At 38.4% G+C, this 27,088-nt stretch overlaps 1 protein-coding gene across 1 annotated transcript in view; it reads right to left on the minus strand.

The window, feature by feature from the left end:
• Positions 1-27,088, minus strand: part of RAPGEF5 (Rap guanine nucleotide exchange factor 5) — a 229,809-nt gene that overhangs the window by 87,751 nt on the left and 114,970 nt on the right. Inside the window, exons 8-9 of the mRNA XM_025464341.3 lie at positions 26,604-26,677; positions 15,462-15,587 (exon numbers count right to left, since the gene is read on the minus strand). Of these exons, the coding sequence (XP_025320126.2) occupies positions 15,462-15,587; positions 26,604-26,677 (200 nt within the window). The remainder of the gene's footprint in view (positions 1-15,461; positions 15,588-26,603; positions 26,678-27,088) is intronic.

A 27,088-nucleotide genomic window follows, 5' to 3' on the forward strand; every position in this document is an offset into this window, starting at 1 on the left:
ATTTAAAAAGTAGTGAATACTTGAAATTTGCTAAGAGTAGATTTTTTAAAGTGTTTTCACCACACATATACACACAAACCATGTAACTATGTGAAGTATGGATATGTTAATTAGCTTTATTGTGATTATCACTTTACAATGTATACATATATCAAAACATCCCATTGTACGCTTTAAATACATATGGTTTTTATTTGTCAATTATACTCCGGTAAAGCTGTAAAACATATTTTAATAAACACTAAAGAAAGTATTAAAAAATATGTTTGGAAAATGGAAAGGTTTCAAGTCCAGGAACTCTGTAACTCTTTCCAAATCTCTTTTGTGTGTAGCAAATGTTTACAGATGTGTGCATACACATGCATGGATTTGTAACTTCAGAGAGGGCAAAGCAGTAATAAAAGAGGCAGACTGGGGCAGCCCAGGTGGCTCAGTGGTTTGGTGCTGCCTTTGGCCTGGGGCGTGAACCTGGAGACTCCGGATTGAATCCCATGTCAGGCTCCCTGCGGAGGGCCTGCTTCTCCCTCTGCCTGTTTCTCTGCCTCTCTCTCTGCGTCCCTCATGAATAAATAAATAAAATCTTAAAAAAAAAAAGAGGCAGACTGAATACTTACCTAAGTTAGGGAATGAAAAAATCCTAGTTAGCATAGCAATTGTTAGGTCATATAACATGGGGGCAAGGAGATACAAGCAATGGAGGTAAATACTCTTGTTTTTTCATGTTTTGTACATTCCTTGGCATTTTTATTTTTATTTTTTATTTTTTTAATGATTTTATTTATTTATTCATGAGAGACACGGGGCGGGGGGTGGAGAGAGAGAGAGAGAGAGAGAAGGGAGAAGCAGGCTCCATGCAGGAAGCCTGATGTGGGACTTGATCCTGGGACTTCAGGATCACGCCCTGACCCAAAGGCAGGTGCTAAACTGCTGAGCTATCCAGGGATCCCCTCCTTGGCATTTTTAGAGAGGCATACTTTTGGTCTCTGCAGGAACCATTTCAGAAACCTCATTTCACAGTGTGAAAGCAGACAGGGAGAAAGGCAAGGTTGTATCACTCCTGGCTTGTTGCAAAACTGTAGAAAGTTGGTATTAAAATACGTCAAGAGAATTTAAAATGCAAAGAAATATTATTGCTAAAACTATTTGAGAGGCAAACAAAATGAGAAGGTAAAAAAAGAGAGACTTGGTTAATATAAGACAAAAATAAATTTGGTTGCCTAGGATTGGTCTTTCTCCCTTTTTTTCTGCAATGGGGCTGGGTGTGTTGGAAGAGAAAATGGACTGAAAATGGACTTCAGTGAGAACACAAAAACATTTCCTATTTTTCTGAGTACTAGTTTGCACTTGGGGTACCAAAGAGGATAGGAATCATTGTAGATAAACCTGCTTACGTAAGATCCTTGCTCCATCAATTGTGACTCACTGAAGATTAAAAGCTCGTGTCTACTCTTTACCAAGTATGAATTCTCCCAAAGATTTGTCTACACTCACAAACTGTTGGTGATGAATCTCCCTGTGTCTTCTGCTTGTCATTTCCAAGTGAACTCCCTGTGGTACAAGCCCTTGCACTTAATGTTGCAAATCTCCAAAGAACTAGAAGCCTGGAGTTGGTACAACTTTGGATTTGTACAGATTTGGTTGGGTACATGAACTTGGGAAACATTTCAAATCACCCACAATTGCCTTCAAATATTGGATTCAGGTTATATATATATAATGTATTATGTATATATAATGTATTACATATATATAATGTATTACATATATTTATATATATATATATATTTAAAGCTTTTATTTAGTTATTCATGAGAGACACAGAGAGAGGCAGAGACATAGGCAGGGGGGAAGCAGGCTCCCCACTCCCATCAGGGGAGCCCGATGCAGTGCTCGATCCCAGGACCCCAGGATCATGACCTAAGCCGAAGGCAGATGCTCAACCACTGAGCCACCCAGGTGTCCCCAGGTCCACAATTAAAAAAAAAAATTACTTATTTACTTAACAGACAGAAAGAGAGTGCATGCATGCATACAAGCAGGGGGAGGGGGAGAGAGAGAGGGAGAAGCAGACCCCCTGCTGAGCAGGGATTTCCCCAAGTGGGGCTGAATCCCAGAACCTTGGGATCATGCCCTGAGCCAAAGGCAGATGCTTAACCACTGAGTCAACCAGGTGCCTCCAGGTCCACAAATATTGATTGAAAGCCTAGTGCTGGACACTGGAGATAAAAGTCTAAACAAAAATGGGGATTGCCCTCAAAGAATAAATTCCTTAAAGGAGAGATATAAATCTGCATTTTTTAAAAGGAGTGGTTAGTTAATGAACTTAGCCAGTATAAATAACTAGGCCACTTTCTTGTTATTTCTAAGAGTTCAAGGCAGTAAGATCTAACATTTTTTTTAGTTTGTCATTATTTGGGAGTTGCATTTCTCAATCGTCCTCAGGACATTCTGAACTCAAAAAACAATTCCAAATATTTAATGGCTTGACATGAAATATAACTATGATATCCTGAGAGCAGAGATACTCCTAGCTGGATATGCTAGATTGGCCATCTGTCCCATATCAATGCTATTTTAAAAAGAGTAAATTTTTACAAGTTCTATCCACATGAGTATTTTTAGAACATAAAAGAACAGAATGATTCTTGGCATTGATAGGCATGTTCAATCAGAGTGAAAAATGGCTACTGAACGCCTCCTGGGTAATCGATTATTATCCACTATAAAATGGTAACAACTTCCCAAAGTTGTTTGAGTGTTCAACACTCAAAAGTACGAATGTTTTGAATTTGGCGGCAGTGGGTGGTGGTGGTGGTGGTGGTCTTCACCTTAAGAATTTCAGAGCTAGGGGGATCCCTGGGTGGCTCAGCAGTTTAACGCCTGCCTTTGGCCCAGGGCATGATCCTGGAGCCCCGGGATCGAGTCCCACGTCGGGCTCCGGTGCATGGAGCCCGCTTCTCCCTCTGCCTGTGTCTCTGCCTCTCTCTCTTTCTATGTCTATCATGAATGAATAAATAAAATCTTTAAAAAAAAAAAAAAAGAATTTCAGAGCTAGAAGAAATCTTAGATCTCTAATCTCCTAACCTTATAGATGAGAAATGTGAAACTCAAGAGAGGTAATGTGATTCACTAAATTTGTACTCAGTGTATTTAATTTGGAGGAAGTTTGTTAATAGAATTTCAATTCCTCTGGAATAAAATGGATTTAAAAATGCTGGTAACAAAATGGTAAATTAACTGAAGAAAAATTTCATAAACATATTTGTGCCCAAATGGAAGGGTGATTAAGTAAAGTATGCCATGAAAACATAAGGAAAGACTTAGGATGTGTATGTATACTGACATACTGGGCAAGGAAGGTGGAATCATGGTTAGTTTTCACTAAATATTTCTTTCTTGTAGCTTTCTATTATTAATAAATATTCTGCAAAAGGCATGTATTACTTCTACAATTAGTAGGACGATTTTAAACAAAAAAATCTTTTACAAAAATGTGCTATAAATTCCAGCAAGTTGTATGATTTCTATTGTTAAATACCTATAAACCTCTTCGAGAAGTTTGTTTACAGAAACAAATACAATCAGTAAAATAGGTCCAGAGCTATATACAATATACTGTTAAGAAATACATATTTTGTAGTTGGGGCACCTGGGTGGCTCAGCCAGTTAAGCATCCAATTCTTGATCAGCTCATGATCTCAGGGTTCTGGGATGGAGTCCTATGTTGGGCTCCCCACTCATCAGGGTCTGCTTGTCTCCCTCTCCCTCTGCCCCTCCCCCTGTTTGCTCTCTTTCTCCATCTCTTGAATAAATAAATAAATCCTAAAAAAATTGTTTTTTGTAGCTAGCAAGGATAAAGGTAAAGGGGAAAATGGTAAACTCCAACAGTATGTGACTTTCTTTGGACTTGGGATTTATTATCTTTTGCTTTTTATGATTTATATCCTTTCCCAGTCATAGCCCCAAAAGTAAAAAAGATGACGCTTAATTTAACAAATGCCTCACAGAAATATAAGGCAACAATTCTCTGCAAACAAATACCTTATTCAATGTATGCCCCTTTCTTCTGTGTGCCGAGTGCTGTTCACTCTCCTGTCTTAGTTTTCTCCCTCACTAACTGGAGGGTGCCTTTAGGGCTCACTCAAATCAGATCTTGCTTACTCCTGTCTCTGCTCTACTTTGTGTGATGCCTGGTTTTAGGTGCTCAACAAATGCTTTTCGCAATGAATGAAGGCAAGACTAAATTAGTCTTAGCCATATATATTAAAAGTTTGCTCTACATATGAAAAAGAGAAAGTTCTACTGAGCTTAAAAAATTGGTCCTTAACAAAGTTAATTTTGTATGTAATGGCTGAATGATCACTCCTGGTGGTAGGATGCTAAAGAGCTTTTTGGCTGCCACCCACCCTCATCTAGTAGTATTCTTTCTAATCATCTCTATCAGCTCAAGCACGGGAATCCGAGATACACTGCTAATGGTATCACAACTATCACACAAACTAAATGTCTGATAAGGGCTGTTAGCTGCTGTCTGAAGATCTCAGTGCAGTGAGGTAAGTAACCAAATTCCCCAGTGTTGGTGGGTCATTGCATTCAACCAAGGAATACATATTCAATTCACTCTGGGTCTTCCATAAGCTTGCGCCACCTAACTTTTTTTTTTAGGGACCCCTAGGCTGATATGCCTGCAGCTGGCCATCCTAGGTCACTCAGAAGGAAGAGACACCATTCCTGGCTTTTCTATTCTGGATTGAAATAGTCTCACAACCTAGGGTTAGGCCAAAATGGACCAACAAAACTCCCTTTCACTACATTCTTTCCACAGGTTTTGAGGTTGCCAGATGTGGTGCATAAGAGTAGAAGAGTAGAGGCTAGGGCAAAGATGCAAAAGTGGCAAGCCACAGAGGGTGGGGCACAGGGGAATAAGCAGCTGCAGCTGTTGAATACACCTAGGGCCCTCTGATCTCCAGTAACAAGGATCTTTCCAGGGTGTGGTGAATGTTTCTCAGGTCTATGCGTATCTCTTCCCTATGCCAAGATTATGAGTAATACTGAAGGACGGGAATTTGAGATTTATTGAGCTGGGACGGAAATGGAATCTACTTAAAATCAAGATAAAGTCAGACTTGATTGCCAAATTATAATGGAAATGGCATTTAATAGTTCAACAAGTCATGAAAGGTTTCTGTCCATAAGCATCTGGCATTCAAGTGTATTCCTCAGAAGACAATCAGGATAAAATTGGCTCTCTATTTTGTTCCAGGGTTTCTTTTCTTTGATTTTGAGTCGGTATTCCTCCTCATCCAAACTCAAAATCTTCCCTTTACCACCTTGATGGCTTATCCTGTAACCTCAAACCTGTAGGTATAAACCAGCATCAACCTGGGCCATATGTGCCACTATCTCTGCCATTTTATGTTCTGTAGTCTTACATCTTTTAAAATTCCAGTCATGCAAGTTACTAAAGGAGACAGTATTATCTCCATGGCTTCAATTCCCTTCTTGGTTCCCTTGTTTTTAGAGTTATATCAGTATTGTTCTAATACTGAGTTAATTTTTAGATCTCTGACTCCCTATGAGTATTTAATGAGAAGCACTGGATGATCTCATTTATTTTTTGCTGGCAAAATTTTTTGTGCCTGCTTTCAGGAGTTGCTATGTTAATCTTCTGAAAGGGTAACTGCTAATAAGTAGGGGAGAAGTAGTTCATTATGTTTTATGGGGGCAAGGGTCATTTCAATCAGGCTTGCCTCACTTTAGGTCCCCCACAAAATATATCTTTAGGAACCCATATAATTACACACAAAGATTGAATCATAACTTTCTCTAACACACCTAAAGGATCTCTAGTTATTATTTTTATTATTGATTTTTTTCACTTTTGGTAACAGAGGTTAAAAGGTATCTATTTTACCAGAAGATTATCAACGGAAATATTTCTAACCTTTCCTTGTGATCAACAAACTTCTAACAGAATTAATGGATCGTATAGTATTTATTACCCATTCTAGAGGATACTCTTTATAATTCTATTTAGCAGGTTCCCGTTTTTAAATGAAAGTTTTTTCTCATCCAAACAACCAAGACACAGGATATCTAAAGTTCTTTCCGGTGGCTATGGCTCTCAGAGGAAAACTCCAAGATACTCAAACTGATTGCAAAAAATAACGCATCATCACAATCCCCCAACTTGTAATAACTGTAAGTTCACTGAGCAGGGAAAAAGTAATAGCATCCATCAAGCATAAAATTCAGTTTGGGATTTTATTATGCATTGCACCATTTGGGGATCATTAGACTTCTCGATTCATATGAGTATCAATATGAAGTTTGTTTTACCTCTATAAATCCTAGCCAAGGCAAAATCATGAACGGCTTACAGATTCATCTGCCTAAAGTACCATTCTCTCCTCTCACTGACTGCACAGGGCCAAAGTTTTACCTTGATATATTGTACTCTACCCCCACCTTTGCAATCACCAAGATATGCTCTTATGACTCATTAAATTTTCATGAGCCTCCTTACAGATCCCTACCCCCAAGCCACTTCCTGTCATCTTAATTGTCTTATTATCACCATTATTCTCTCCCTCTATGTGTTTCTTGGATCTCCAGGAACCCCTAATCCTTTATTCTGACTCAGCTTGCCTCGACCATGCTCAGCCTTTCCTGGAACCTGAACAAAGAGGACATTTACAGGGTTTATTAAAATTGTTGAGCCTTGTTCACTTAATTATGGACAAATGTACTTTAAATGAATCTGCATGCCATATCTCATTTCTTCATTTTTTTTTTTCATCACAGGGGGGAAATACTGGAAAACAACAACAATAAAAAAAATTAAGAAACCTATTCCAGGTACATCTACGTCCTGTACATCAATTTCTATAGAATAAAACATGTCTTTTCTGCTTCAGTAATGGAGCAGACTATTGTTTTTAAATTAAAGACAAATTTTTATGTGATGAAAATTAAGAAGATGGTCATGTTTTAAGTAAAATACGGGCATTTAACATGATTTATCAGAGAAATATGTACTGCACACTTGCCCACAGTCTGTTATGTTCTGTTATGATATTTTAAGCAATCTTCTATTTTTGCTATCTTAAAACAACATTTAGGGCTGCTGTATGCCAGATGGAATTCTTCCTTTCTATCCATTTCCCATTGCAGAAGGGAAAAAAAAGTTCTTTGCATCTTACATGGAAATCTTTTATACATTTCTTTTCCTCGTCTCTATCAACTGAAGTATTTGAATCACTCAGAAATCACCAAACTTTGGCTGAATCAGTATGAGGTAAATATCATACAGCAGAGTGTATATTTAGAGTGAACATATAAGCCTGTGTAGTATTCATTAACAGAAAGTATTCATACGACATGCAAACTCAAAATTTATTTCTATAAAAACAGGACCCAATCACAGTCAACTTTTTAAAGAAAATGATGATGTAGTGGCGTATTTTAGGGTAAAGCTAATGAACTGGAATTGAGCTATACTTGGACATTCTGTCTTCCCAGGGACATAACTCAAGTCCGTGGACTTGAACTCCTCATGTGAAATCCTAGTTTATGCTGGTGACTGCTGCTTATAAAACCAACAGAAAGGACAGTGAGAAAAGGTAGAGTGTGACCCATTCTTTTTCAAATCCATTCCTGTGCTGCAGCAGAGCAATCTCAAAAATTCAGATGTAATAACCTTTGTCTCTCTTGCTTTAATTCTTCAGCAGAGCTCAAAGGTATTTTGCGAGTAACATACAGTGTTGGGCTTAGCCTGTAAGGTCATGCCTGCTCTGGCCCCCAGGCCTCTCACCCTGGTACCATGCTCTGGTCACTTGGAGCTGGCTGGAGCATCCTCTCTGTGCATGAGCCCTTCACGTCATCATCATCATGCATGTTCTTTCCTCTGCCTGAAACTCCTGTCCTTCCTCATTTCTCCTAGTAATGCTTCCAGGCCTACAGAGTTTCTCCTTCTCAGGAACGTGTGCACATCTCCCTGGACCAGTTGAGTTCCTGGTGACAGGCTTCCACAGCACTTTGCATAACACCTCACAGGTAACTATGAATTCAGCCTCTGAATTTCCTGCAATGTCAGCTCTCTGAAGGCAGTAATGCATCAGGGTGTTCCATGAGAATGGAAGCACATTATCAGCTGCTCCCTATGTTTCCCTTTTCCCCAAGATCTCTTCACGTTTTTATTTCTCCAAGCCTCAGTGGTACACAGTTGTCATGAAGTACTGTCCATCTGTCTCTGAAGGACCATCCTTCACCAGTCTGTGTGTGCATCTTTTCCCTACTTTTCTGTTGTAAAGCATCCATTATAAACTCAAATGGAACTAAACTATCCAAGATTTCTAGTGTTTTTTAATCAGACAACAATCTAGAAGGTAATAATACTGTTGTATTATTAATATTAATGCAGATCAGGCCTTGATGGGAGTAAAAAAGGAAAGAACATATAAGGTTGCCCAGGTTCTGGAGTGAGATATACCACCAAGAAGGCCATAAACCAAAGAAAAATAACCTATTTCTTGATATTTCACCTTAATGGTTTCTCAGTCTGGAGATGAGATGGCTATTTTAATTTTATAAGAATAAGAACCTAATAAACCTAGGAACAGCATCTGCCCCATGGGGAATATAAGATCTTCGAGAATGTGATTTTGATAAATCTAACTGAGCCACCATCACTTTTCTTAATTGGGCCTTTTAAAATAAACTTAAGTATTTTCAGAAAAATAAACAAATACTGTAATGACAAATTCCTCTCCTTGAAAATGCTGAAATTCATTTTTTAAAAATAAATGTCGAGACTTGCAGTGGGCTTCTTGTGAGAACATAAAAACAGAGCTAATGAGCAGATGGCTCCATCAGACAGCACGAGCACATCACTTTCCCTGGCAGTTTGGTTGCCATTTTTCTGGTAAATAAATAAATAAATACTCCCAACAAACCAGACTTTAAGAGCATGTGAAGTGAACCAAACTTGTAAAGCATGCTATCCAATGAAGAAGAGCATGGATTGCTGCATTCGTGAAATATGTTTATCACAGGTAATTCCTTCTTCTCTCTCAATGCCTTGGAAAGTATTTAAACACTTGATTAAATACTGTCTTGGATGATTACTTGTTTTCCATGTGTGAATTTCCCCCCACCTCAACTGTAAACTTCTTAGAGGCACGAACTATCTTCCGCCATTTTTGTGTTATTCTGTGGTCATATTAATCCTGATTGAAAATGAACTAAAACTGTTCATTCAAGAAGTCTCTTTCCTATGAAAAGATACTTTAGTACCAAACCAACAAGAAGAGAAGATTATATTATTAAGAAAAATAACATCATTTCTATATAGTGATTTCTCAGTTTTATAGGTGGGCAGCTTAATATATAATGGATAGCCTATCACATCTGAATTCTGGCTTTGTTATTAAGCAATAATGTTATAAAGTTCTGTGTGTATTTAAGTAGTTTCTTGGTTAATCCAAATTACTGACAAATTTTAAATAATGCCATGGTTGCTCTTAACTTTACTTGACTAGATATATAATGCAAGTTTGAATACAGAATGGTCAAACCACCTTTGCTTTTAGTATTTCATATAGAGTAAAAACACAGTTTTCATCTTATACTTAGCCTTATTTTTCAAAGTGACCAAACAAAAATTGGAAAAAGGCAGAGATTAACTTTTAATAGTTAAAATCAGAGGGCCAGCAGCCAGGATACCCCAAACCACTTCTCCCCTAGTCATCTGTGAACAAGGGACCCTTTGACGTAGGCAGAATTCCAGGATGAGGCTGCAGGAAACAGGGAAAAGGAAGCCCCGGTCGAGGCTGAGTGATAGGGACCCTACCCTGGCAGCGGACTATGCCAAGATTCGGTTTCAAAATGTGCAAAATCCCCTTCCCACCCATATTTCAGAAGTGAATGAGAAAAGGGGAAGGAAGTAGGGTGGGTCCTCAGACTTAACAAAGGAACTGAAGAAAACGGGTGGGGAGAGTGCAGGCTATGGACCGAGTCCCTAGGGAAAGGACTGCTTAGCCCAGCTCTCACATACATTTCACAGATGCACATTCCTGCAGTTTGGAAATTAGGAACTCGGTTTAGCGGCTACTACTGGCATTTCTACTCTACAATACAATACAAATATGTTAGGAGAAAAAACAGTTTTGGCTTTCTGGTCAAGAGTGCAGTTGTATTTCAGAAGAAAAAAGGATCCACCTCTAGGTATATGTATTTATTTATTTTTTAAAGATTTTACTTATTTATTCATGAAAGACACAGAGAGAGACAGAGAGAGAGACAGAGACACAGGCAGAGGGAGAAGCAGGCTCCATACAGGGAGCCTGACGTGGGACTCGATCCCGGGTCTCCAGGATCATGCCCTGGGCCGAAGGCAGGCACTAAATTGCTGAGCCACCCAGGGATTCCCTAGATATATATTTAAAACAGTTATTTCACAGATATGAAAATATGAACAGTTTACATGCTTTTCACATTTAAATAAGGACTCAAACTAAGCAAACACGTTAGTGTTCTCTTGTCTTTTGTCCTTCCCGTAACTGCCACTACCATCACTTCAATACATTATTGTCTATGTCTTTCTTCTAGGGTGGTCTTGGCCATTCCTCTTTCTCAGGATTGTCGTGATGCTCATTATTCCAGTTTCCTGTCCTCTGATCCACCCTCCTTCCAGTAATGATGATAGAGAGATGCACCCAAGAAGCCATCAGACTTGAATCCACTCTTAGCCCAGCTCTGCTTAGTCACTTAGCCTCAGCTTTCTAATGTGTCAAATGGAATAGTAATATTTACCTCATAAGAGCCCCCCCATTCTTCTTTTCTAGGAAAACTAGTAAAACCAAGTTGTCAATGACTTCTCATTATTCTCAATTTCTTTTAGAATGACATAAAACCTTACAGCCCTCCAAATCCCCCGTGGTCTGGTCCTAATCTTATCTTTCACAAAAACTTCACCCCTCATCCCCACTTGTGGTATTCTGGTGACAAAGAATGGCTTCCGATGTCCAAAAATACCTTGTACTTTGCCATCTCTGTGCATTTTCTAATGTTCTCCCTGCTAGCAATGCTTTTCTTCAATTTGAATTATTTAGTCGAACCCAAACTTACTTCAAGTTCCACATCAAACTTTACCTCCACCATGAGAGAATCCTGTTTCCCTAGGTGGAAATTCTCTTTCTAACTTCTATGTATCTCTCTGGGGATTACCAACACTGTCTCCTTGTATCTCAGTTATCTGTGTCAATGTCTTCTTTCCACGTGACCATACTTCTTCAGGGTAGCAGCCACCCCAGTTATTCTGGGTTAATCCTCTATGGCACTGGCTTTAACAAAAAGGTATACTAAATGAATAAATGGCCAAGAGTATTCTAAAATGATAGCTTAGTAATACCAATTTAGACTATATGAGTCAAGGGAGCATCCATCCCTAAAATCACAGTTAATTCTGAAGAGACACCATCATTGCAGCAAATGCCAAAGCTTTGGCTAAGTACTCCAGTTCATTTTGGGGCTACCAGAGATTCTGTCCACCCAAGGTATTTTCAAAAGATCTGGTCTGAGAAGATCGTTTATATAGTTCTCCTGCTGTTAGCCAGAACCCCCGCCTAACAATTTTCCAATGAGAGAAACACTGTGTGCTTTAGCATGTATCTCAGACACCTGAAACATACAGCAGGAAAACAAAAGCAAGGTAAATGTCTTGTAGCTTTTTTTTTTCTTTTGTAGCTTTTTGGCAAAGATGACCAATCATTCTATTACTAAACATAACATATGCCTACCACTTAATATAAAATAACACACATTCCCACCTCCCCAACGACAGTTGTCAAATTTTGCCAATTTTACCATCTAAATGATTTATATCTACAGCCTTCTCATTTCCCATTTACCACTCTGGTTCAGCCTTTGATCTTTCACCTGACTCACGACAATAGTTTTCTAAGGGTTCTCTCCAACACTCCTCTTTTCCACTCATTTTTTTCCCCTAAGCCAATGCCAAAGAGATCTTACAAAGACTATGTCTGATTGTGCCACTTCCCTTCTTTGATGGCTTTCCTTTGCCAGAAAGGCAAGTCTAAACTCCTTATAGTGACTTACCAGGTCTTATACAGCTGAATTGTAACCTCCCTTACAACCCACTCCTCTTTATTCCCCATGAATCACCCAGTGCTCAAGTCATGTGTCTTCTTGTTTGTCCCTCTGCCTTCCAGGCTCTTCCCTGTCCCATTCTGCTGTGGCCATGTGTCAACCTTCCAGGTCAAGCTTGAAAGTCCCCATTTGGTAACACATGCCCCTTCTTCTAGTAATATAATTAGATTAAGACTAGGAAATATGCCTACAAGAGAAGTCATTTCTTCAAAGACTCAATGACCAAATTTTAATCCACTATCACAATGTTTAGACAAAAATAACCCATTTCCATCCCCTTCTTAAAGTTCTCACATAATTTTTGACACTTAGTAACGAGTGTTGGCTAATTTTGCCTACAGCTTGTTAATATAAAATAAGAAAACCAAGGGCTTCCTGAGAAACCTGTGGTAATTATACATTTGAATGTTTTTCTTTCAGAATACCTTGGCAAAAGCACAGAATGAAGTGCTTCTCTAATTGCTGCATTTATAATCATGGCATTGGTCAGTTTGAGAAAATATTAGAAATGCCTACTCACAATGCTCTAAGCTCCTTCTATTTGTAACAAGGTGTACCAGCAACAAAAGCTTTTTTCTTTTTCTATTCAGTAATACTTTAAAGTAGCTTTCTCATTTTGGCACATATGTATTTAAAGGGATGTGATATTCTAGAACTGGAGAAGCAATGTAGTTTAGTAAACAAATAAACAAACAACTCTATGGGTAACTTGGATTCTAACTCAAATTTTACTATTGTCTCCTTAAATAACTTTGGCCCAGGAATGGCAGATGAGGTAGATGAAGCATCTTAAAATTGTAAAAGAAAGGAAATCTGTATGTAACTCCAGGGTTTGGTCATTATTGTTACTGTTATTACAAGAAGAAACTGCAGGCCTGGGTTTACATTAGGTAAACTGTAGCTTCCTCTCTACATCCTGCGTGTTATAACTGAGTTCTCATGAGCCAGAGCAGACAACTGCCATTGAAAAGAGAGCAAGGGAAGGAAAAATGCCAACACTGTACCACCTCATGAATATGGTGAACTCCGTATATAAGCAAAGGTGGAGCTACATCAAATGCCCAAGACATAAATGGGTCAGATAATCTACCAGACGGTTTGTGTTCCTCACATGTTATTGCAAAAAATGTAAGCATCTAGCATCAAACAACCCATAGAGTGGAGCACTGTATCAGTATCAGCCTGGAGAGCTCATTAGTTGAACTGCTGTCATCCTGCAGGAGGAACATGGCAGGATGGCTGAGATTATATTCTAATGAAGAATATTACTAAGGAAGAAAGATCTTGAATATTCACCTCTCCTTACTCTAAGCTTTCAAAGGAAAACTATGCAGCAAAGGCCATAATTCCAACATTTATATATCATCTTTCTTCTCAGGAGCATAAGTACTATCAGAGCTGGTAATGCATTTATATTATGATATTCATGCAAGAAGTAACAAACCTTGTTCTATTTTACAATCTTAAAATGAAGGGTTAAACCTTCCTTTTAGATAAACACAGAGAATAGGTAGCAATAGTAGACAACCATCAGCAAAGTTGTTAATCCTCTACTATTAAATTTCTGTCTCATGTTAGAAGTCTTTACAGTGACCAGCACTGAGTTCTGATTTCTAGCATATATTTGGAGGGCGTGATAGTCTCATTAGCTCTAACTATAATATTCTGGACTGAACTAAATACAAGGCAAAGGCAACACTGGTATCTTTTTAAATGAGCCTCAAGTTGTTTGTGGCATAAGGCTAATGATTTCTAGTCTTGGTGAAGCTACCCTATTATCTGTTTGGCTCTAAAAGATCTTGCCCTACCCTTAGGCTGTCACCGGTTCACTGAATTGAATATGCAATTCATTGCAAAATATATCATTCATTTTAAGGACCAAAAGGAAAGAAAAATGCCCATGGTTAAATTATGATGTGTTTTCATATCAAATCATATCATCAATCATTAAGCCTTACCTTGATTTCAGAGATACTAAAATGTGGGGGGAAATGTGAATTTTGAAATCAATAAAATGTGGTATATGAAAACTGTTGTTCTTCTTCTTAAAATGAATCAAAAGGAGCACCGTTTTGAGAAACTTAAGTCACATACTAGGAAACTTAAATATTCTAAGGACATGACAGAGATTAAGAGTCAGTCTTTGATACAGTCAACCTTTGGGGTGCTTTTAACACTTTAAACAAGTCCCTGGACTTTTCAATAGTACCTAGTGAAGTGAGGGCCCGTAAGATGTCCGCTCTCGCTTAAAGTCAATGATCACCCCTGAAATAGCTCAGTTACAGGGCTTTGAAACTGCTTGATAATTCTCCCTCTTGGGACACCAACTGTTATCATCTGATGTTGCACTGTTAGAGACGTGTTATGTTAAACTAATCAGCCCACCACCCTTGAGAACATCTCCCCTCCCTTTCTGCTCAGTAAAACCCTGGCAATTTGTATTGAGCCTTAGAGCAGAGAAAGCATGAAGCAATTTTTTCCCTTTGGAAACGGTTGGACATAGAATCCCAAGGAAAAATTAAACTCAGAGGAAGACATGTTTATAAGCACTGAAGAGTTTTCCCCTTTGAGCAACCGTGGATAGCTGAGTACGGAGAGCGCAGTCTTACAAACAACAACAAAGTCAATGGACAACAATGTGTAGCAGAAGAAAGTGGTGCATTGTCGTCCCAGCGTGAGGGCAGCATTCTCAGTTCCAAGGCTCAATGTGAATAACTGCTTTCAGGAGAACCGAGCAGAGCAGCCCTTTCCTCCAGTTTAACTACATGCAGACAATATAACTTTTGTTGGAACACAAACATTCATAAGATACTGGGAAAACTCCCTTCTGACTCTCCCACTTGGTGAAAGCATCTATTATCTGTTATTCTGCTCTTACCTATTTCTACTGAGTCAGGATACATTCATTCGGTAACTAGAGCCACGCCATACTCAACATAAAAGTACATCAGAATGTTCTTTCAAAATTCCTATTCCACAAACTATCTGATAGGGTGAAATTCCCAAAGTTGAACTTGAAAGCCATCAAATCAAAATCACAGAGATGCATTCATAGTTGCTTACATGTATTCTTCTATTTCTACAGGATTTATTGAGAAGAATTCTTGTATAAATCCAGTGTTATAAATGGCTGGCTTAGAGTTATGAGCAGCTGTCATTTTTACTAAGGAGGATACTTTTGGGGGGAAAAACACAAAACAAGAATTTAAAATATTTTTTCCTTCAACCACACAACCAGGCAAGAACATTTCCCACCCCTTCAAACCTGCATCCCCAAGAGAAAAAGGGCTTACGTGTTCAGATTTCTCCTGTTCTTTTTTGTCTGCCTGTAGAAACTGACAGTTTTCTCTTGCCAGCTTCTGGACCAGTTCGATTCGTCCAATGTCATCTCTCTCCTGCAGTTTGCACATCACTCCCGCCTTCAAAGTTGGAGAAAAAGCGAAGATATACTTAAATCCACAGTCCCAGGACATGACACCACTGAAAAATTCCCCTTACGATAAGCTCATCTTCTCTGTTGCCTGGATTAAAGCATTTTGGTAAAATATTTTGCCTTTCCAAAACTCAAGTTGTATTATTTTAACCTAGGAATGCCACGCCAAAGGTCTTAAAGTTGAGATCATGTATCAGTCTACTTTAAGAGAGCGAAGGGCAGAGCAAACTAAATCATCTGCTACTGAAGTGTGCTCCTGATATGCCACTATTTGTTCCTGACAGCCTGTTTCCTGTTACATAAGCAAAGCCTCACAAGAGGTTAAAAACTCATGGGAAAGTTAGCCAGGAACCACTTTGACAAAAAGGGTGAAATGATAGAGAGTACTAAAAATAACAGTACATAGTTCCTAATTCTTTTACTCCACCAGATTATTCCATGTACAAATACATAGTTAACAAGAAGATCACAAGATCTTTTTTTTTTTTTTTTACAACTGGAAAGTTACTACAGGGCATTATTAGCAAAATGTCTCCAATGTTGCATGAAATACTGTAAAAAAGTTTATTAAAAATAAACTGTAAAAAAGAAAGCTTAAAATGTCATCAGGGATTTGAAATGATCCATAAAGCATCACATTTTTTATTATGCCAAAGTACCTAAGCAACAATAATATGAAGCAACAGAATCTAGGACTTCGATTAGAAAAGAAGCTGTTCATTATAACACAAATTATGAACTGTTTCTGCTCAAATTCTTTTAAAAATGGTTCATACTGACATATCAGGACATGATCTAATGAGATTCCTTGACAGTAGCAGTCAAATCATGGAATCTTTGTTTTATGCCATGCAACTTACAGGATTTGAATGGACTTAGCAAAAGGAGGGACCAGCAAATGATGCTCAGCTTCATGATCTTAATGGTGTGTGCCAAAGATATCCATTTTGTTGAGTGGGCATCAACAAAATGGGATCATCTGTGCAAAACAAGGACTATCTCTCATTCCCATGGGCAAGAATAGCTCCTTATCTAGCAGCTTTTGCAACAATTAGGAAAAAAACAAAAAATTCTTCAAGTGGCCCAAATCATAGATTCCCAGGAGATAGCAAGTGGAATTCCTCCACCAAAGTCAGATATTTATTTTTAAAACATCCCTCACAAGTGATCCTCCAGTTCATCTCCAGGGTTTCTTGCACAGGGATCTCAGTTTATCTTAAGACAGCCTGTGCACTGTTGGAGAGCCACAGTTACTAGGAAGTCCTTTACCATACTAAATAAAACTCTGAAATCTTTCAACTTCAACCCAATGAGTACTAGTCTTGCCTTTTATTTTAAAAACAAACTTACTTACTTACTTACTTACTTACTTACTTATTTATTTATTTATTTATTTATTTATTTATTTATTTATTTATTTATTTATTTTAGAAAGAAAGGGAGAGGAAGAGAGAAACCACAAGCAGATGCCCTGTTAGTTAGTTAGTTAGTTAGTTAGTTAGTTATTTATTTATTTATTTATTTATTTATTTATTTATTTTAGAAAGAAAGGGAGAGGAAGAGAGAATCCACAAGCAGATGCCCTGTTAAACACAGAGCCTGATGCAGGGCTTGATACCAAGACTCTGAGATTACAACCTGAGCCAAAATCAATAGTTGGATGCTTAACCAACTGAGCCACCCAGGCACCTTTTTAAAGTGCCTTAGTTTTGCCTTTTAAAGCAACTGAAACTTTGTCTATTTCTTCCCAATATGATAATCTTTCAAACATTTAAATACCAATATTTATTATATTCTCCTTTTAATATTGCCCATATATGCCCTCCCAGCTCCCTATTTTATTCATTCATTCATTTACTCACTTATTCAACAGATGTTATTTGAGCAACAAACATAAGCTAGGAGCTATAGGTTCTAGGGTTAGAGTACTGAACAACAACAAAAACAACTGACATGTCATAAAACTTACATTCACTAGGGAATGTGGATTATATAACATAGGTATATCAGGTGATAATATATGATAGGAAGGAAAATAAAGCAGGGCAAGGGGGAGAAATGTTTGGAGGTGTTATCAAGATAGGCATGTCAGGGAAGGACTCTTCAGGAAAATGAGATTTGAATGAAGATTTAAAGGAAGTGATGAAGAGTGTGTCAGGCAGAGAAACAGAAGTGCAAGGGCACTGAGGCTTGGGTGTGACCGGCATATCCAAGGAAGAATAAAGAGACCTTCATGGCTGAAGCAGAGTTGGTAAGGAGGAGACTAGTAGACTACCAGAGATGTGATGTGGGACCAGATCACGTCATGTCCTCACAGGCTGCATGAGGTGTTTGGATTCTTTTTCTGAACAAGATGGAAATCTTTTAGGAGATTTTAAATGTAGGACTGGTATCACGTGGCTTACATTTTAAGAAGATCGTTCTGTCTTCTGGGTTGAGAAAACATTGGGTGGGGAGAAGCACCTGAAACCAGAAGATCCATAAGGAGACTAGTCTTCAGAGAAGAAAAGTCTTAGAACTTGTGGTCGTGGGGGAGATGGGGAGAAGTGGTTAGAATTTGAATACTTTGAAAAAAAAAAAAAGAATCTGAATATTTTCGAATGGTAGAGCAACTGATTTTTGTCTTCAAAGTATTTAGCGTGAACAATTGAAAGGGTAGGGTTGTCACTTACTGAGATTAGGAAGACTAGGGAAGAAGGTCTGGGAAGGAATATGCCTATTAGGAATCTAAATGGTGTTCCTGGGTTGGCCATTTGAAGGCTCAGAGGAGAAGTCTAGGTGGTGATAGGAACCTGGGACACATCAGTGAGGATGGTATTTAAAACCAGAGAAATAAAAGAGGTTACCAATGGAGTGATGTAAACAAAGAGAAGAAATCCAGTAACTGAGTCCCCTGTTTGGATATTGGAAAGACAACAAGTAGTCAGAAAAGGGGGCTTAGAAGGAGTGACTCTGGGAGGAGAACCTGGTGAGTACTGAAGAAGGAGTTTCAAGGAGGAGGGAGAGAAAAACTATATTAAATGTTGCTGAATTTTCGAGTAAGATGGGTTTGAAATGATGGATGTTGAATTTGACAGAAGTAATTGGTGACTTTGATGATCTTTTTTTTTTTTTTTAATAGCAAAAAAGTGGTAAGGGGAAAACCATATTAGCCTGGGGTTCAACAGAGAATGAGCAACGACTCTTCTGAGGAGTTTTGTTACAAGCAATAAGACATTAGTTAAAGAATGATGTTGAAAAAAGTTTTGTTTACTTGTTTATGGTAAGGGATATTCCAGTAGACTTATATTTATTAGAAATCGCCCAGCACAGAGGGAAACCTGATGATGCAGGAAGGAGAGGGGGCATTTTTAGGAGTAATGTCCTTCAAGTGCAAAGAGAGCATAAAGATCTACTCTCAGAAAAAGGACTGAATATTTCACTCACTGTAATAGGAAGGTAGGTGAAATACAGGGGTATATACATAGGTAGGCTGGCACATCTGGTGGTGGGAAAATGTGGAAATTCTTTTTTTAAAAAGATTTATCTGGGCAGCCCTGATGGCCCAGCGGTTGAGCGCCGCCTTCAGCCTGGGGTGTGATTCTGGGGACCTGGGATCAAGTCCCACATCAGGCTCCCTGCATGGAGCCTGCTTCTCTCTCTGCCTGTGTCTCTGCCTCTCTCTCTGTGTGTCTGTCATGAATAAATAAATAAAATCTTTTAAAAAAATTTATCTGACAGAAAGTATACACACACAAGAGCAAGGTAGGGGAGGGGCAGAGGGAGAGAATCTCAAGCAGACTCCCAGCATAACAGGGAGCCAGACACAGGGCTCTATCCCAAGACCCTGAGGTCATGACCTGAGCTGAAATCAAGAGTTGGATGCTTAACTGACTGAGCCACCCAGGTGCTCCTGGAAATTCTTTTCTGAATGCTTTCTATTTTCCAAATAAATCAAATTATTAGCTGAGAGTAGGAAATGTGAGAAGATGTTGTGGAGGTATAAGAAAAGAAGGCATATGGTGGTCATTTCAGTTGTAAGGGGTGGCCAATTTTTTTTAAAGGCCAGAGTGTCAATATTCCAGGCTTAGTGGGTAACGTGGTCTCTCGTCCAACTACCCAACTCTGCAGTTTTAGTGCAAAAGGAGAAGATTCAATAGGTAAGTGAAAGAGCACAGCTGTGATCCAATAACACTTTACTTACAAAAACAGGGAGTAGGCTAAGGTTTGCCCCCTCCTGACTCAGGAGGAAAGAGGACAAGGGAAGTAGAATAAGATTGTCAAGCATTACTAAGGGTCCACTTGATTTTATTTTTAGATTTTTTCACCATACTAGCCATCCTCCTTGGAGCATATTTCTGTTTGTCAGGATTTTAATGGAGCCCATAACCTTATATAACACTAATTACATGCTCTGATCTTGAAGAGGCACTTTTAATCAATACAAAGAGGGTACAAGAAGATCAGTGGTGTTAAATGTCCTCCTTTAAACTAAGAAGACAAGGAAACTTTGTGGGGGAATTCCTATATACAAATGATTAACATCCTTTAAAAGCTTTGACACTTAACAAATTTCTGTTATCTAAAAAATTCAATGAAGTCGGCCAGCTAGAATTTCTTCTCTTTCCATCCATGTCATCCTGACAGTGTGTAACATGTTGTCCTGCTAGCAGAGAGAGGAGGCTCATGACCCTGCAACCTTAGGACCTGCCCTGGCGTTGTTTATTCCGCAGTGTGATGGATTAGTCCTAAACTCTCTCTGCTCCCCCGTGCACCCTGTATGATAGAGGGTGTGTGTGGGATTGGGGCCAAGGACAGAGGACACACAGAAGAAAGCGTCTTGGAAATAAACAGGCACATCAGACTGAGCCTGTTACTTCGCACCAGCAGAGGTTCCAGAGTTAACTGGGCTAAGCTCGCATGTGTTCTCATTTGGAGACGGTCTTTCCTTTGTATATATGGGAGACAGATCCATATACCTTCCTTTATATATATTCTTTTAAAAATTTATTTATTTATTTTTGAGAAACAGAGAGAGTGTGTGTACATGAGTGGGGAGAGGGGCTGAAGGAGAGAAAGAGAGAGAATCTCAAGCAGACTCCACACTTGACACAGGGCTCAATCTCACCACCTGAGATCACGATCCGTGCCAAAATCAAGAATCTGATGCTCAACCCCACCGAGCCACTCAGGCACCCCATCACATTCATTCTTCTAAAACAACTGGTAATATCATCAGCAATAAAAGAATGGGACTGAGTAGTGAAAACTTAAGATGTCTTAACTATTTTTTTGGTTTCTGTGGGAATATGAATTTTTAAGCAATTCTAAACATTCATTATTATCATATGCTTAGGATTCTAAATATAGACTCTTCTTTAATAAGGAAATACATTTTTATTAGAAACGTACTTGAGTGCACAAATTATGTATTTTATTTTATTTATTTATTTTAAAGATTTTATTTATTTATTCATGAGACAGAGAGAGAGAGAAAGAGAGAGAGAGAGAGAGAGAGAGGCAGAGACACGGGCAGAGGGAGAAGCAGGCTCCATGCAGGGAGCCTGACGTGGGACTCGATCTTGGGTCTCCAGGATCACGCCCTGGGCTGAAAGCAGTGCTAAACCACTAAGCCACCAGGGTCTGCCCCAAACTAGGTATTTTAAACACAAAATGCTATTACTTTTAAAAATGGGTTTTGGAGTAACTTAATTATTCCATATTTATAATTTAAACATCTTCTAATTACAAAAGGAGTATTACTGTCCTGATTTTCTGGTTTCTGCATAATTTCTAGATGCATTTTTATAAGATAATCAATTCTACAGCACTCCTTACTTAACAACTATCAAAAAAGGCTTTCGAGGAGGGTAATGAATGCTTCTTCATTCCCTGGAGAAGTTGAAGCCCAGGAAGATACCCATACATCCTAGATAGTTTATAAGACAGTCCTCTATGGAAGCATCACACTAAGCCAGATGTTCTCTGGGGGTCCCTTTCACAGCTCTGTAATTTAGTGATTTAATTCAAGAAACCCATGAATTTATTAATATATTTTGAGAGATTTGTTAGGGCAGGAGAAGCAAGTAACAGCCCTTGATCTAGACTTTCGCATTCTTGAACTACTTAGTTTGTCTACATGAAATTAATTATAAACAGTTTACCTAACACTGCTAAGCCAGAAGAAAAAAATAAAAGATTAATCTGGAACCATCAGAAGAGTTATTTAAGAGCCTTATTTCAAGGTATGCTTTGAAAAAAAAAATCTCTGTAAAGTATAATTAATTATACTTATACTTTATTATAAATATAAGTATTATACTCAAATACTGAAAATACTGATTTTCAGTATTTGAGAAGAGAAATGTTATGAATGTAAATTAATTCTGTTTCCTTTCTAAGCAGAGTCATAAAAATGTTGGGTCCATCCTTTTAGCGGTAAAATGGTGCTTGACCAGGATTCCCTTAGGAAAGGCAACAAGGATGATATATGATAACTTTCATGACAAAAGGTGAAAGAGCACAGTTTATGTATAAAAACACTGTCTGTGTTATCTTCACTTTAAAAATCACTTTCTCTAAAACACTTAGATAAAACATCATGCAAAAGAGAAGGAAAACCAGGATGAAAGAGCCCACTTTTCAAGTAAGCACTTTTTCAAGAACAGAATGCTACTTAATACAAATTCAGGGTATTTGGATAAATCCTTATTCATTACGACCTAAGAGAGTCATTTCTTTAACAATTTCACACAGAAATTCATAAAGTAATTTTTTTTGCTACTTTAAACAGAAAGCTCAAATGACTAATGGGTTGGGAAGACACATTACATAACTTAACGGTATGCACCTATTTTCTAAACAACAAATATTAAGAATCTCTTCCAGGAAAATTCAGAAGATAATTCACACTAAATAATAATAATAATAGTGTATGATATTAATAATACATAATATGCAATACATTAAAATATAGGATATATTAATGTAATATATAATGGACTATATCATATGTGAATTATATAATCATAATATTTATAATAGAATATATTAAATATAATAATAAATTATAAATGGATAAATAATAATGGCACTATTTTATTTTGTAGGGCAGCAATTATTCATTTCTCAAATTTCTTCAGGGAAAGAAAAAAAAACTATGAAAAATTTTTTCCTAGTTGGGCTAGAAAAATATACATTTTCCTTGGGAGAATGGGCCACACAGCACCCAAGGTGAAAAGTACACATAATGGGGAGCGTGAGGCATTTACTAATCCCCAAGGCATCGACTAGTACATGCCTCAGACACCATGCTGGGGCATCACAGAGCCTCAGAGATCCATCCTGTGACTCCTGGCCCCTCAGTGTACATTTGAGGCAGCAAGTTTAAGGAGATTCACTTCTCTGATCCTCCTCCTTTCTGGAATTACATGAGTTAAGGCATCATTTTGGTTGGACAGACCCATCCTACACAAATATTGCATAAAATTACATCCAGCCAAGAGTACAGTAGCGAGGATGGTGGGAGAGGGAAGGAGGCAGAAGCCATAGTTCTATGGAATTTCTAACTGTTGTTTTCCTCAAAATTTTCTTAATCTATTATACTTACATAATTCTCTCTTCTGATAAAACTAAAAAATACATTGCCATATACTTAAATAGCAAATGAAGTAAAAGATTCACTTATTCATATACTTGATTCCTTGAACTTTCAGACTACAGTAGGGAGGACATCAATATATTGTCTTGTTTGGACCTGAAATTATAGCTCAGGTCTGTAAACATTACTGATCACACTGCTAAGTTGGGCAGCAAAGTTGACAAATAATAAAGAAGGGAAAAAAAGCAAATTCTAATCAATTCCAATGTAAAGGATTTAAAATGATCATATTTTCTATGATCACTATCATAGCCTTAACAAAATTTATTTGAAAGAGAGAGAGCTGAGAAGCATAGAGGGAGAGGGAGAAAGAATCCTAAGCAGACTCCATGCTGAGTGCAGAGCCTGATACAGGGCTTGATCCCATGATCCTAAGATAATCATCTGAGCTGAAATCAAGAACTGGACCCTCAACTGACTGAGCCACCCAGGTGCCCCCAAATTCCATATATTTTGATAAAAATTCTTTAATCCTTCAGTCCTATATAGAATGATGAAGAGAGTCTAGAATGTTTATGTATGTAAAAATACCATAATGGTAGACAGAGAGTAATATTACAACTGAGCCATGTTAGATGCCTTAAATATTCAAACCAAAAAAGGAATGCGATAGAAGATCATGATCATGATAATAGTTCATAGAGGCTAACTTCTTTGAGTACTTACTATGTGCTGGGTGCTGTTTTCTTTCATATATATTCTCCCCATTTTACAGATGTTAGAAAATCAGTTTAGTATAGGCATTAAAAGCCAGGATGTCAGGGCAGCCTGGGTGGCTCAGAGGTTTAGCGCTGCCTTTAGCCCCGGGCCTGATCCTGGAGATCTGGGATCTAGTTCCATGTTGGGCTCCCAGCGTGGGGCCTGCTTCTCCCTCTGCCTGTGTCTCTGCCTCTCTCTCTCTGTCTTTCATGAATAAATATAATATTAAAAAAAAAAAGCCAGGATGTCAGAGCCAGACTTACCAGTTTGTCTGTAAAATGGTGGTAAATACAGGGTTTTTTGTGGAGTTAAGAGCTTAGGCGAGTGCCTACTGCATCCAAAGTGCTGCCCAAGTGAACTCTCAGTACTATTAAGGAAAAGGGCTAGGAGGCCAGGGAAGAATAAGTTGCCCCAGAGCCAGGAGGAGAGCCCCAGCTGCCTGGCCCTCGATACCACATGTGAACTAACATTTATTGAATCATAATGAAAATGCAGGCATTTTCTGCATTGCTTCATTCCAACTTCAAGACAACTTTGTAAGATCTCTATTCTACAGAGATGAAAACCAAACATGCTGGTCACTTGCACAGACTTTACATGCAAGGACACTATGGTGACAAAGACAGTGATGCTACCCTGCAGGAACTCACAGGTTTAGACGCTTAAGGAGCTTGTGTAAAGGCATGAAGGACTGTTTGCTTCACTCCACCCACATGGCACTGCATTGAAACAGGGAGTTTCTCAAGCAGAAAAGATATTTTTAGTGAGAAAAGGAAGAAAGAAGCTAACATATGAGGAGAGAATTAGTTGTGGGGCAGGTGAGAAATGTGTGTATGAGACCCAGTCTCTCCACCTTAAGCCTTCACATACCCAGTTTTCAATAGCCTAAGGGCATTTCCCCATAGTGATAGATTTCATCATGGATGAGGGAGGCATGAGAAACCAATTTCTACTTGCTTAAAATATGCTCTGAAGATTGCAATAATGTAAAATACCAGTGATCATGGGGGGTTGTGCTCAATCAATTATATGTATATACACCAAACGTCAACTTAATAAATTTTAGTGTCGGGATCCCTGGGTGGCGCAGCGGTTTAGCGCCTGCCTTTGGCCCAGGGCGCGATCCTGGAGACCCGGGATCGAATCCCACGTCGGGCTCCTGGTGCATGGAGCCTGCTTCTCCCTCTGCCTGTGTCTCTGCCTCTCTCTCTCTCTCTCTGTGTGACTGTCATAAATAAATAAAAAATATTAAAAAAAAAATTTAAAAAAAAATAAAAAAAAAATAAATTTTAGTGTCAATGTATACACCCATGTGTACACACATATGTTTCTAATTCTGATAGTAAAATTCTCAAAGTTTTCTTTGAGCTCACCCTACAGGACTTGATCTACTGAGAATGCTACCCAGAACATTTGGAAAGATGGACCTGCAGAATCGAATGGATAAAACTGGTGCTTGTACTGTGGCAGCAGGTCAGGCTTTCTTAGATGTGTCAGATGAGGTGACAGATGAGGTAACAGCTACTTTCCTTCCTCCATGGCCTTGGCCTATAACCCACAATTATGTCTCCAGCAAACTTAACTCTTGCCTTTCAAACCTAAAAAGAATCTGTTCCTGATCTAATTATCGATTCACTAGTTTCGTTTGGTTTCATGATTTTGACCCTCTGTAGCTCCTATAGATGTATACTATGGCACAGTTGGAAAAAAAAAACAAAACAAAATCTTGAAAAGCCAGGTCTGTATATCCTAAGATACAGAAATAGAATTGCATTAAAACAGACGTTGGCCCAGAGGATAAATTCAAAACAAAAAAAAATAATTTATCTTTAGAAGTATCTGTCTAATAATTCAATGATTTAAGAAATCTTAGAGAGAGTGTAGAACATACCATGTTAGGGATTCTTGCCCACGTTTGTTTGAAAACTTGATATGCAATTTCAGTACAAACAAATGATAATTGCAGCATTTTCAGTATTACCACAGTAAAACAACTCCCAATAATTCCTTCTATCAATTTATTGAAATGATACAGCCTGTGCCATCTTGACTGAAAAAGCTAATGTAATTATGACCAGAATCAACAGATTTAGAACTTGAAAGGAAGTGCAATGGGTCAGACAAGCCAAGAATCTTTACATGCTGTGATTTATATCGAGTTAGCATTTGATAGCACTAGGGTATCTGAAGTTGTTAGGCCACAATATTTGGAGGTAAGATGCTGCTAGAAGCATATCCATGCTGTTAGTTAGATACTAGGTGTTGGCACAGAATCTTGGGCAGGTGAGGCATCACACTCATCTGTCTGGCTGAACCCCAGCTGCCACGCTGTCAGCCAGCTGATTCCTCTGCGGTCTCCAGGGGGGTGGTCTCCTCTAAGGTGGTCTCTCTTGGTTCTGCACTTACTTTCCTTACTCTCTCTGGGAAGTGGAGAATGTCTGCCTATCTGTCCCTTTCTCATGAATCAAACTATAATTAAAATTTAGGGCTCTTCTTGTCAAATGCCTCTTTATCAAAAATAAGTACTTTATTCCCAGTAATTCCACTCTTTACAGAACACGGAAAGCCAAACCTGTATCATCTGCCAACACCTGCATTATGTCACCACTCTCAATACAGAAGACAAGTAAGTGTAGTGAGAGACGGGCACAGAACTGATCATACCTGAGAATCTGGAACTCCTCCAGCTTCTGACACAATTACGCGTTTGTCACTGTTTTCTTCATCTTGTTCAATTGCTTTAAACAAAGAAAAGAAAAAGAATCTTAAAAAATGGAGCATCATAAGAAAACAGTTTTAGATCATTTTCTTTCAGGTAGTAATTTGGCAGGAAAAAGCAATGTTAGGGAGATTCACAAAATATAAATATCAGCACAATTTTTTATTATTTGGATGAAAGTTTACACTGGGCACTTTTCATGTGCATTAACTTGTTTATTAAATCAATGGCAGTGGAAAAGTTTGCTTTCATTTCTTCTCTCCACCTAAATCCATCCTGATATCAGCATGTCAGTACGCTTTAGCCAGAGGCAGCTGGGGTGTAGCTGAAAGCTTCTATCAAGTTTATCTGAGAACATTTTTTTTTTTTAAACAACGTGGGGGTTTTTGGCTGGTAGTTTATGGTGGCCTAAAACAGAAAGCATAATATT

Source organism: Canis lupus, chromosome 14 (genome assembly GCF_003254725.2).
Source record: "Canis lupus dingo isolate Sandy chromosome 14, ASM325472v2, whole genome shotgun sequence".
Lineage (NCBI taxonomy): Eukaryota > Metazoa > Chordata > Mammalia > Carnivora > Canidae > Canis > Canis lupus.